This window comes from Diorhabda carinulata, chromosome 7 (genome assembly GCF_026250575.1).
Source record: "Diorhabda carinulata isolate Delta chromosome 7, icDioCari1.1, whole genome shotgun sequence".
In the NCBI taxonomy this organism is placed as follows: domain Eukaryota; kingdom Metazoa; phylum Arthropoda; class Insecta; order Coleoptera; family Chrysomelidae; genus Diorhabda; species Diorhabda carinulata.
In genome coordinates this window covers 23,566,249-23,578,724 of record NC_079466.1, presented here as the reverse complement: position 1 = coordinate 23,578,724, position 12,476 = coordinate 23,566,249, and the positions used below count along the sequence as shown (strand labels likewise).

The window sequence follows — 12,476 nt, the reverse complement described above, 5'->3', positions numbered from 1 at the left end:
AAATTCCAATTATATTATATAATCAATATAAAAAGTGAAAATGTATCATTAGAACGTTTCGGCAACTAGTTAACTCGACAACCAAGTTTCTACAACCAATTTATCGTCTTCAGAGACTGACGGTAAACTGTCACTTGGTTTGTATTCAACATCAGCTTTCACCTCCATGATAGATTTACGAATTTAACGAAAAAGTTTTATTTAGTGCCGTTTCGTGTAATTCATAAATCCATATCAAAGAAACCGAATCGGAATTTCAATAAAATCGATTTTTGAGATATTGAACCCACGGCGAATAAACCGGTCAAACCGGTACGTGTATAATAGTCCTAAGGTAATAAGATGAAATTCTTGGTTACGAGGATAGTCCCAGAAGTACCTGGCCCAACAAGTTCGATGCCCTTTTCCCAATAAGAATCGTCAAGCTTCTCAAAATAGTCATTAACTCCTGACATCACCTCTTGGAGAATCTTCGACCATTTTTTCAAGTTTAGGTACGGAAAATAATCCGAGGGGGTTGAATCTGGCGAATAAGGTGCGTGAGGTAGCTATTCGAACTTTAATTTATTAATTTCGACCGTTGCAATGACGGATCTGTGAGCTGGTGCAAATGGAGCAGTCTTTGGCTTCTTTGGAGCCGGTTCTCCATTCTAAGTCTATTCTTCGATCGACCTCTACTGCTGCTGCTGATCTTTGCAGGTCTAAACTCTGCTACCCAATATTTTATTGTTGAAAACGAAAGAGCAGCCTCCTCCAGAGTAGAATCTAGCTTTTATATTGGTTGTACTAATGCAACGTGGTGTCTTCAAACTGTACGGTTTGTGCTGGTCCAACAAGTTCGATGCCCTTTTCCCAATAAGAATCGTCAAGCTTCTCAAAATAGTCATTAACTCCTGACATCACCTCTTGGAGAATCTTCGACCATTTTTTCAAGTTTAGGTACGGAAAATAATCCGAGGGGGTTGAATCTGGCGAATAAGGTGCGTGAGGTAGCTATTCGAACTTTAATTTATTAATTTCGACCGTTGCAATGACGGATCTGTGAGCTGGTGCAAATGGAGCAGTCTTTGGCTTCTTTGGAGCCGGTTCTCCATTCTAAGTCTATTCTTCGATCGACCTCTTCTGCTGCTGCTGATCTTTGCAGGTCTAAACTCTGCTACCCAATATTTTATTGTTGAAAACGAAAGAGCAGCCTCCTCCAGAGTAGAATCTAGCTTTTATATTGGTTGTACTAATGCAACGTGGTGTCTTCAAACTGTACGGTTTGTGCTGGTCCAACAAGTTCGATGCCCTTTTCCCAATAAGAATCGTCAAGCTTCTCAAAATAGTCATTAACTCCTGACATCACCTCTTGGAGAATCTTCGACCATTTTTTCAAGTTTAGGTACGGAAAATAATCCGAGGGGGTTGAATCTGGCGAATAAGGTGCGTGAGGTAGCTATTCGAACTTTAATTTATTAATTTCGACCGTTGCAATGACGGATCTGTGAGCTGGTGCAAATGGAACAGTCTTTGGCTTCTTTGGAGCCGGTTCTCCATTCTAAGTCCATTGTTCGATCGACCTCTACTGCTGCTGCTGATCTTTGCAGGTCTAAATTCTGCTACCCAATATTTTATTTATGCATTCCGAATCAATAAACATGTTTACTATTGGTGGCTGCCAAACAAATACTAAACAACGTGGTGTCTTCAAACTGTACGGTTTGTGTACTTCAAGCAACTAGGACAGGTCAGGTACTTCTGGAATCTCGTCCTCGTCTTTCGTTTTAAAACAATTTGAATTATTTTTATTTCAGTCGTAAATCAATTTTACAAGGCGGAAATATTAACGGAATACGTGATACGCGGCAACACGGCAGTGCTAAAATGTAGCATACCTTCGTTCGTCGCCGATTTCGTCTACGTCGATTCGTGGATAGATGATCAGGGCAATTCGTTGACAGTTTCCGATAATTACGGTAATTCTTCTAATTTGGGTTTTTGTCATTTTTAGTTGTGTCGCAGTACTATGTGACCGAGGCCGAAAACGAGTACGTCATTCGGGGAAATTCGGCCGTGATGAAATGCAAGATACCCAGTTTCGTGGCCGATTTTGTCCAAATTGATTCTTGGGTTTCGGATGACGGTCTGGTGCATAAGTACAATGACAACACCAATTATGGTACTGATAAAGCTTCGTATGGATTGCGGTACACCGATTATATTTATCAGCGAATATTTTTTCACTTCTTCAAGACGCGTTCGTTTTCTATTCCTCACTCTATTCGCTGATAAATATTTGACGAAAGGAGTGATAAATATATTTACCTTACACCTTATTCCTATTCTACACAACCCACCAATTTTTAAAAAACTACGGTGGACGAAGACGTGAGAATTGTCAGCTCGAAAGTTCCTCCATCCGACCACAATATGGAATGCTTGAACTTCCAATCATCCTGACTGCATCCGAGGTACCACTCGCAATATTCCGATCGAAATCATCCCCGTGAAGTAAAAAAACGACCGATATTTAAAGTTCTCCAGCTAGCTGTACTGCAGATTACATATTTTCGTTAGTTGTTGTAGATACCGGTCGACAAGAACGCGTAGCGTCGGCAACAGAGCCCGTTTTTAAGAATTCCTGGTACGTCTCCACGCCGAGAGTAACGAAAAAATACTTTTTCTTGAATCTTTTTTATAGCAGCGCTTTACGTGTGAAATGGAAGGTGTAGGGTGTAAAATCAACCATATTGGGCGGCCATAAGGCAATCTTGGTTCAGGGAATACAATCTTTATGGGGTTTAGGTTATTTTTTGCGCTGTGATCGATTCAGTTGTCTCCGTTTCTAACGCCTTGTGTCGTATTCCACAGCAATAACCTAACCTTAAGATACGCCCTGATATAATATTGGATTTTTGTATTTAGTTGTGGCACAAACTTACGAAGTTGAGGCCGATAACGAATACGTAATCCGTGGAAATGCGGCAGTCATGAAATGCGAAATTCCTTCGTTTGTATCGGATTTCGTTACCGTTGAAAATTGGAGGGATTCCCAAGGGAATATCTATTTACCAGGACAAGAAGATTACGGTACAAAATACAAGCGAAATCATTTTTTTTTAATGTAGTTGTCCTCAATTGTTTCGATGCGATATTCAACTGAAGTGAAAGCTCTAAAATAATCAAAACAAGTGAAATAGTGCAGTCGAATTTGCATGAAATTTTGGAATTAGTTTCATCTTACCCTTAACTTTAAGAGTAAAAAAGATCCGAGCTTCCCCGATTATTTTTAAGGGGTCTAAACAACCCTTTAATTGAAAAATTGACATTGATCTATTTTTTCGGTAGAAAACGTGTTTAATATTAAGGGGGGAAATTGTAAAGTGATTTCTAACACAATTACCTCGTAATAAAATCATTTTCAAACCCTCGACAACCTTACAACCGTTGCAAACAACCCCTAAATTGAAAAAATTGAAAAAAATTACTTTGATAAGACATAAAAAGATTTAAGTATATATTGAATAATTTTTTTTGTTATCTATCTTAATTATGGAATTTTTAACCACCTTTCGACTCTTAAAAACAACCCCTTGATAAAAAATTGTTTAAAAAAAATTGTTTTGATGAAATAAAAACTATTTAAATGTTATTCCACGTTCTCGAAAATGATTATCATATTTTCAAGCTTTTCAACCCTTAAATTTACCCCTAAACTAAAACAGTAAATATATATGATTACATATTTGAAAATAATTTAATTATAGAGTAAAAAATTACTATTTATTCTGTATTACTGTGTGTACTTTGTTTCAAATGTTCACACTCCGAAATTTTGAGTAGAAAAAAAAACAACGATTAGTTTTTGGTTCATAACTCCTTCAATTTTGATGCAACCACATTTTATAAAACACCATTTTGAAGGTAATTGAAAGAGCTACAACTTTTTTCATAACAATATATAGTGAAAAACCTTTTATTTTAAAACGGCGAAGGTTCAAAGGGCTCGAGGGAGACTGTGATTGCGCTACCGCGCGCTATTTAAATAATCATATCTGCGTCAATTTTTGTGTGACAGAAAAAAAAATAATCAAATTTTTTTTGTCAGAAAAAGACCTAAATTTTTCATAATTATACTTTTATACTTATCTTTCATCATTTTTGAGATATTATGGAAAGAAAGTGGTTTTTTTTTAAATTTTTTTTTAAATCGTGTTTTTTTTGAAAATTAAGTGTCCTAAAGCAACCAAACTGCTAACTACAAAACCCTATTTAGGGTTTAGAATGCATAAAATGTAACTGTTCGCCGCTAGATGGTATTGAATACTTCGATTAAATTTCAGACAAAATAAAAAACGGTTTGGATCTTTAATATCTCGCTTAATATTGTACTTGGAACACTTAAAAAAAATCTATTTGTTCAGTTTTTTACCTGCTACAATTATTTCATCATTAAATTTTCTTTAAAAAGCATACTTTTTGAGATATTTTCAAAAAACCGACGAAAAACGTGAAAAAATTCACAAATTTTCAATTACCAATAACTTGAAAAGTATTGGGTTTTTTCAAAAATTTTATAAAACATTTTTTTCTCAAAATTAGGCTTTCTATGGATATCCGTGGTTCTTTTGAAAAAAAAAATTACGCCACCGAGAAGGGGTGGCAATTCCAAAATTTCATGCAAATCGGTTCAATTCAAAAAATTTCAATGACTGCACTAAAATTGCTGGTTTATAAATTTTTAGATAAAAATGTACATTCCAAACACCAATTTTATTGCTTATTGTTTCAACTTCACTGGTAATTGAATTGGTGACATCATCAACCGATAATTGTTTATTTCATTTAAAAATATATCGCATCCAAGTATGTAGAAAACGTCTTTTAATTCAACAATGATACGTTCAACTTTTTTCAAATAAAAATTTGACTAACCGTATAGAGTGTTTCGAAAAAAAATAGGACCTTGTAGGTCCTCAAATACCGATAAAGGATAAGAAAAATGAATGATCAGGAAAAACTCACCTGGAACTGGGAATATTACAAACAAATAATCGTATATAATCCTTAAAAAAAAAAACAAAAACTGGATTTCTTTTCGATAAATTTGGGGCAAACAAGGCGAAACATTCCATCAGGACATTTCCTTAATAGAGAACGGAAATGGAGTCCTGGAATGCATTTATTCACGAAAATCAAGTACTAGTTCTATATCAAGCAAATAATATCTCAAAATGTAGCTACTGTTGGTACTTTTTACGAAAAATTTCGGATGCATTTTTCGTAAAAATCTCTCGGTTTATCACGTAATAATTCACGAAGGTTTCTACTGATTTACAGATTTCGAATCGCAGTATCAACGGACCAAATAAATAATAATCGCATTCCGATAAATCGGGACTATAAGGAGGATGTTCCAAAATGTTTCCCAAACCAATTCGTTTCACACCGCTGCAGGAAACCCACGCAAACTTCCCATCTGTGGTTTTCTGCTAAAAAACCGAGAGGTTCAAAAATTGAGTGCTGAATATCATCTTCGTTTCTACAGCGTTATCGCGTACAGTACTGCGTAGGTCTACCAAGATGAGTTTGACTACAGAACTGACGATCTCACCGGTAACAGATAATCTAGAGTGCCGCGGATGTTTGGAGAGTAGTTTTTGATAAATTTCCTCCGATTTTAGATTATCTTTGACCAAAAAAACGTTGCGCAACAGACGCTGGTACGTCCTCCCTGCTCACGGCTATAAGTACACTAAAAAGTGACTGTTTTCAACGCTTTGTAATAGACCAGCGTTTATATTTGAACCATCCTTGTATATTATCATCTGTCATATGTCAAATGTTCGTTAATTACTGTTATTAACGATAAACACGAAGATGTTTTGATTCGATAAATCGAAATTTCCAAAATTTTCAAGGGGAGTCATCATTTTTGTAATTTAAACGTTACGAAACACTCAATATGTACACGCCAAACATAGTTAAACGTGTCATTGATTTTGAATCAGTAGAGCCTCACATCTCCCAATATCTCACGCATCTCCTTTTATTACAGTTGTCCAACAATTTTATCAGAGCCGCGTTATCGACGAGTTTGTATTGAAAGGAAATACGGGCATTTTGAAATGTTTAGTTCCTAGTTTCGTTACGGATTTCGTACAAATTGAAGCTTGGGTGGCTGACGATAATACCGTTTATAAATATTCTAATAATGGAAATGATTTCGGTAAACGAACTTCTGCTATTAATTAATGTTGATAAAACTACATCCCTTCCGATATTTTCCTCGTCGTAAACGTTCCAGATGTTTCTCAAAATGTTCCTAGTCTAAATTGGGGGGCCATTTATCGAATATATATTCTTTGACTGTACGCATTTACATACATAAAACCACGACTTAACTTTACATTTTTCTATGAACCTCGTATCAATCAATAACTACTAAACGATAATAATTCAGTATCGTGTCGATTGTTGATTGTATTCACTTTGATCTGCGTGTATTCAAAAGTGTTTGTGCAGGTGATTCAATTGAGTCTGAGTTTCTTTGGAGGAATTCACTACGAGTATCAATCAATAAATAATAACGATAAGAATGTACGAGGTAAATCTAGTTGAATTATCGTGTCGATTGTTGATTGTATTCACTTTGATCTGCGTGTATTCAAAAGTGTTTGTGCAGGTGATTCAATTGAGTCTGAGTTTCTTTGGAGGAATTCACTACGAGTATCAATCAATAAATAATAACGATAAGAATGTACGAGGTAAATCTAGTTGAATTATCGTGTCGATTGTTGATTGTATTCACTTTGATCTGCGTGTATTCAAAAGTGTTTGTGCAGGTGATTCAATTGAGTCTGAGTTTCTTTGGAGGAATTCACTACGAGTATCAATCAATAAATAATAACGATAAGAATGTACGAGGTAAATCTAGTTGAATTATCGTGTCGATTGTTGATTGTATTCATTTTAATCTATGTATATTCAAAAGTGTTTGTGTAGGTGATTCAATTGAGTCTGAGTTTCTTTGGAGGAATTCACTACGAGTATCAATCAATAAATAATAACGATAAGAATGTACGAGGTAAATCTAGTTGAATTATCGTGTCGATTGTTGATTGTATTCATTCTGATCTGCGTAGATATTCAAAAGTGTTTGTGCAGGTGATTCAATTGAGTCTGAGTTTCTTTGGAGGAATTCACTACGAGTATCAATCAATAAATAATAACGATAAGAATGTACGAGGTAAATCTAGTTGAATTATCGTGTCGATTGTTGATTGTATTCACTTTGATCTGCGTGTATTCAAAAGTGTTTGTGCAGGTGATTCAATTGAGTCTGAGTTTCTTTGGAGGAATTCACTACGAGTATCAATCAATAAATAATAACGATAAGAATGTACGAGGTAAATCTAGTTGAATTATCGTGTCGATTGTTGATTGTATTCACTTTGATCTGCGTGTATTCAAAAGTGTTTGTGCAGGTGATTCAATTGAGTCTGAGTTTCTTTGGAGGAATTCACTACGAGTATCAATCAATAAATAATAACGATAAGAATGTACGAGGTAAATCTAGTTGAATTATCGTGTCGATTGTTGATTGTATTCACTTTGATCTGCGTGTATTCAAAAGTGTTTGTGCAGGTGATTCAATTGAGTCTGAGTTTCTTTGGAGGAATTCACTACGAGTATCAATCAATAAATAATAACGATAAGAATGTACGAGGTAAATCTAGTTGAATTATCGTGTCGATTGTTGATTGTATTCATTTTAATCTATGTATATTCAAAAGTGTTTGTGTAGGTGATTCAATTGAGTCTGAGTTTCTTTGGAGGAATTCACTACGAGTATCAATCAATAAATAATAACGATAAGAATGTACGAGGTAAATCTAGTTGAATTATCGTGTCGATTGTTGATTGTATTCATTCTGATCTGCGTAGATATTCAAAAGTGTTTGTGCAGGTGATTCAATTGAGTCTGAGTTTCTTTGGAGGAATTCACTACGAGTATCAATCAATAAATAATAACGATAAGAATGTACGAGGTAAATCTAGTTGAATTATCGTGTCGATTGTTGATTGTATTCACTTTGATCTGCGTGTATTCAAAAGTGTTTGTGCAGGTGATTCAATTGAGTCTGAGTTTCTTTGGAGGAATTCACTACGAGTATCAATCAATAAATAATAACGATAAGAATGTACGAGGTAAATCTAGTTGAATTATCGTGTCGATTGTTGATTGTATTCACTTTGATCTGCGTGTATTCAAAAGTGTTTGTGCAGGTGATTCAATTGAGTCTGAGTTTCTTTGGAGGAATTCACTACGAGTATCAATCAATAAATAATAACGATAAGAATGTACGAGGTAAATCTAGTTGAATTATCGTGTCGATTGTTGATTGTATTCATTTTAATCTATGTATATTCAAAAGTGTTTGTGTAGGTGATTCAATTGAGTCTGAGTTTCTTTGGAGGAATTCACTACGAGTATCAATCAATAAATAATAACGATAAGAATGTACGAGGTAAATCTAGTTGAATTATCGTGTCGATTGTTGATTGTATTCATTCTGATCTGCGTAGATATTCAAAAGTGTTTGTGCAGGTGATTCAATTGAGTCTGAGTTTCTTTGGAGGAATTCACTACGAGTATCAATCAATAAATAATAACGATAAGAATGTACGAGGTAAATCTAGTTGAATTATCGTGTCGATTGTTGATTGTATTCACTTTGATCTGCGTGTATTCAAAAGTGTTTGTGCAGGTGATTCAATTGAGTCTGAGTTTCTTTGGAGGAATTCACTACGAGTATCAATCAATAAATAATAACGATAAGAATGTACGAGGTAAATCTAGTTGAATTATCGTGTCGATTGTTGATTGTATTCACTTTGATCTGCGTGTATTCAAAAGTGTTTGTGCAGGTGATTCAATTGAGTCTGAGTTTCTTTGGAGGAATTCACTACGAGTATCAATCAATAAATAATAACGATAAGAATGTACGAGGTAAATCTAGTTGAATTATCGTGTCGATTGTTGATTGTATTCATTTTAATCTATGTATATTCAAAAGTGTTTGTGTAGGTGATTCAATTGAGTCTGAGTTTCTTTGGAGGAATTCACTACGAGTATCAATCAATAAATAATAACGATAAGAATGTACGAGGTAAATCTAGTTGAATTATCGTGTCGATTGTTGATTGTATTCACTTTGATCTGCGTGTATTCAAAAGTGTTTGTGCAGGTGATTCAATTGAGTCTGAGTTTCTTTGGAGGAATTCACTACGAGTATCAATCAATAAATAATAACGATAAGAATGTACGAGGTAAATCTAGTTGAATTATCGTGTCGATTGTTGATTGTATTCACTTTGATCTGCGTGTATTCAAAAGTGTTTGTGCAGGTGATTCAATTGAGTCTGAGTTTCTTTGGAGGAATTCACTACGAGTATCAATCAATAAATAATAACGATAAGAATGTACGAGGTAAATCTAGTTGAATTATCGTGTCGATTGTTGATTGTATTCACTTTGATCTGCGTGTATTCAAAAGTGTTTGTGCAGGTGATTCAATTGAGTCTGAGTTTCTTTGGAGGAATTCACTACGAGTATCAATCAATAAATAATAACGATAAGAATGTACGAGGTAAATCTAGTTGAATTATCGTGTCGATTGTTGATTGTATTCACTTTGATCTGCGTGTATTCAAAAGTGTTTGTGTAGGTGATTCAATTGAGTCTGAGTTTCTTTGGAGGAATTCACTACGAGTATCAATCAATAAATAATAACGATAAGAATGTACGAGGTAAATCTAGTTGAATTATCGTGTCGATTGTTGATTGTATTCATTTTAATCTATGTATATTCAAAAGTGTTTGTGTAGGTGATTCAATTGAGTCTGAGTTTCTTTGGAGGAATTCACTACGAGTATCAATCAATAAATAATAACGATAAGAATGTACGAGGTAAATCTAGTTGAATTATCGTGTCGATTGTTGATTGTATTCACTTTGATCTGCGTGTATTCAAAAGTGTTTGTGCAGGTGATTCAATTGAGTCTGAGTTTCTTTGGAGGAATTCACTACGAGTATCAATCAATAAATAATAACGATAAGAATGTACGAGGTAAATCTAGTTGAATTATCGTGTCGATTGTTGATTGTATTCATTTTAATCTATGTATATTCAAAAGTGTTTGTGTAGGTGATTCAATTGAGTCTGAGTTTCTTTGGAGGAATTCACTACGAGTATCAATCAATAAATAATAACGATAAGAATGTACGAGGTAAATCTAGTTGAATTATCGTGTCGATTGTTGATTGTATTCACTTTGATCTGCGTGTATTCAAAAGTGTTTGTGCAGGTGATTCAATTGAGTCTGAGTTTCTTTGGAGGAATTCACTACGAGTATCAATCAATAAATAATAACGATAAGAATGTACGAGGTAAATCTAGTTGAATTATCGTGTCGATTGTTGATTGTATTCACTTTGATCTGCGTGTATTCAAAAGTGTTTGTGCAGGTAATTCAATTGAGTCTGAGTTTCTTTGGAGGAATTCACTACGAGTATCAATCAATAAATAATAACGATAAGAATGTACGAGGTAAATCTAGTTGAATTATCGTGTCGATTGTTGATTGTATTCATTTTAATCTATGTATATTCAAAAGTGTTTGTGTAGGTGATTCAATTGAGTCTGAGTTTCTTTGGAGGAATTCACTACGAGTATCAATCAATAAATAATAACGATAAGAATGTACGAGGTAAATCTAGTTGAATTATCGTGTCGATTGTTGATTGTATTCACTTTGATCTGCGTGTATTCAAAAGTGTTTGTGCAGGTGATTCAATTGAGTCTGAGTTTCTTTGGAGGAATTCACTACGAGTATCAATCAATAAATAATAACGATAAGAATGTACGAGGTAAATCTAGTTGAATTATCGTGTCGATTGTTGATTGTATTCACTTTGATCTGCGTGTATTCAAAAGTGTTTGTGCAGGTGATTCAATTGAGTCTGAGTTTCTTTGGAGGAATTCACTACGAGTATCAATCAATAAATAATAACGATAAGAATGTACGAGGTAAATCTAGTTGAATTATCGTGTCGATTGTTGATTGTATTCACTTTGATCTGCGTGTATTCAAAAGTGTTTGTGCAGGTGATTCAATTGAGTCTGAGTTTCTTTGGAGGAATTCACTACGAGTATCAATCAATAAATAATAACGATAAGAATGTACGAGGTAAATCTAGTTGAATTATCGTGTCGATTGTTGATTGTATTCATTCTGATCTGCGTAGATATTCAAAAGTGTTTGTGTAGGTGATTCAATTGAGTCTGAGTTTCTTTGGAGGAATTCACTACGAGTATCAATCAATAAATAATAACGATAAGAATGTACGAGGTAAATCTAGTTGAATTATCGTGTCGATTGTTGATTGTATTCATTTTAATCTATGTATATTCAAAAGTGTTTGTGTAGGTGATTCAATTGAGTATGAGTTTTTTTTTGGAGGAATTTACCACAAGTGTACGGTGGCGTACAGATTTTGGAATCGAACAATTTCAGACTTTAGATGTTTGATGTTTATTAAGTATATAATATTATTTTTTAATTCTTACTTTTTTTTATGTTTTTGTTGATAAATCGATGGATTGTATGTTTGCGTGCGATTGCTTTTTAAATAGATATAACTACTACAGCATTTACTTATTTATTAAAAATATACCTTTACAGGGAGTTTCAAAAAAAGATGTTTTGGAATCTGACACATCCTATGGACTCAGTCGGTTATTATTTCATAATTTTCAAATCTACATACTCCAAAAACGGTACACAGTATCAAGTTTTATCAAGAGTAACTTTTAGGTATGAAATTAAACGATGTTCAAGTTGAAATCTAATATTGAAAAAGTTGTGTTCGATACTACTTGGTACGAACCTTGTAACTAGTGCCCTCTATGAGAGTCAGACGTAAATACAAATTCATTGGATGTATCAGCTTCGAAAACATGAAATTTCAATACAACGTTGCCAGCAGTTGCGACAAAAACGTAAAAAATGTGTCAACGTCCTTCACCTTGAATACGGATGGCGTTACGAAAATTTTTTTACTGAACAAACCCCAAATATTTTCCAATTTTCTATCTATTGTAAACCGACATATCTCCGAATTGGGACACCGTATATAACAAAAATTTATCTTTAAATGTCTTTACAGTTGTTAACCAGTATTATGAAGCCCAGGTATACGATGTGTTCGTCATAAAAGGTAACACAGCTGTCTTTAAATGCCAGATACCGTCTTTCGTTTCGGACCATGTAGAAATCACGTCTTGGCAAGATACGGCCAACAATAGCTTTTTACCTCCGAAGAACGATTACGGTAGAGTCTAACGCCATTTTAAAATATATGTTTTGATCGGTTTAAGAGTCGTTTCTGTGGTATCGCCACAACGTTGTCAATAATAGTCCGGTCATAT

The 12,476-nt window shown here is 34.3% G+C and overlaps 1 protein-coding gene across 17 annotated transcripts in view; it reads left to right on the top strand.

Annotated features, from left to right (window-relative positions):
- Positions 1-12,476, top strand: part of LOC130896427 (cell adhesion molecule Dscam2) — a 177,487-nt gene that overhangs the window by 26,694 nt on the left and 138,317 nt on the right. For 2 of the 17 annotated variants that reach the window (XM_057804505.1, XM_057804512.1), the window contains exon 3: positions 1,797-1,958. The exons of 13 other annotated variants lie outside the window; for them this stretch is intronic. In XM_057804505.1, coding sequence (XP_057660488.1) covers positions 1,797-1,958 — 162 coding nt within the window. Of the gene's footprint in view, positions 1-1,796; positions 1,959-6,040; positions 6,212-12,214; positions 12,380-12,476 lie in introns of all 17 variants that reach the window. 2 more of the 17 variants (XM_057804503.1, XM_057804497.1) reach the window with 2 other exon arrangements.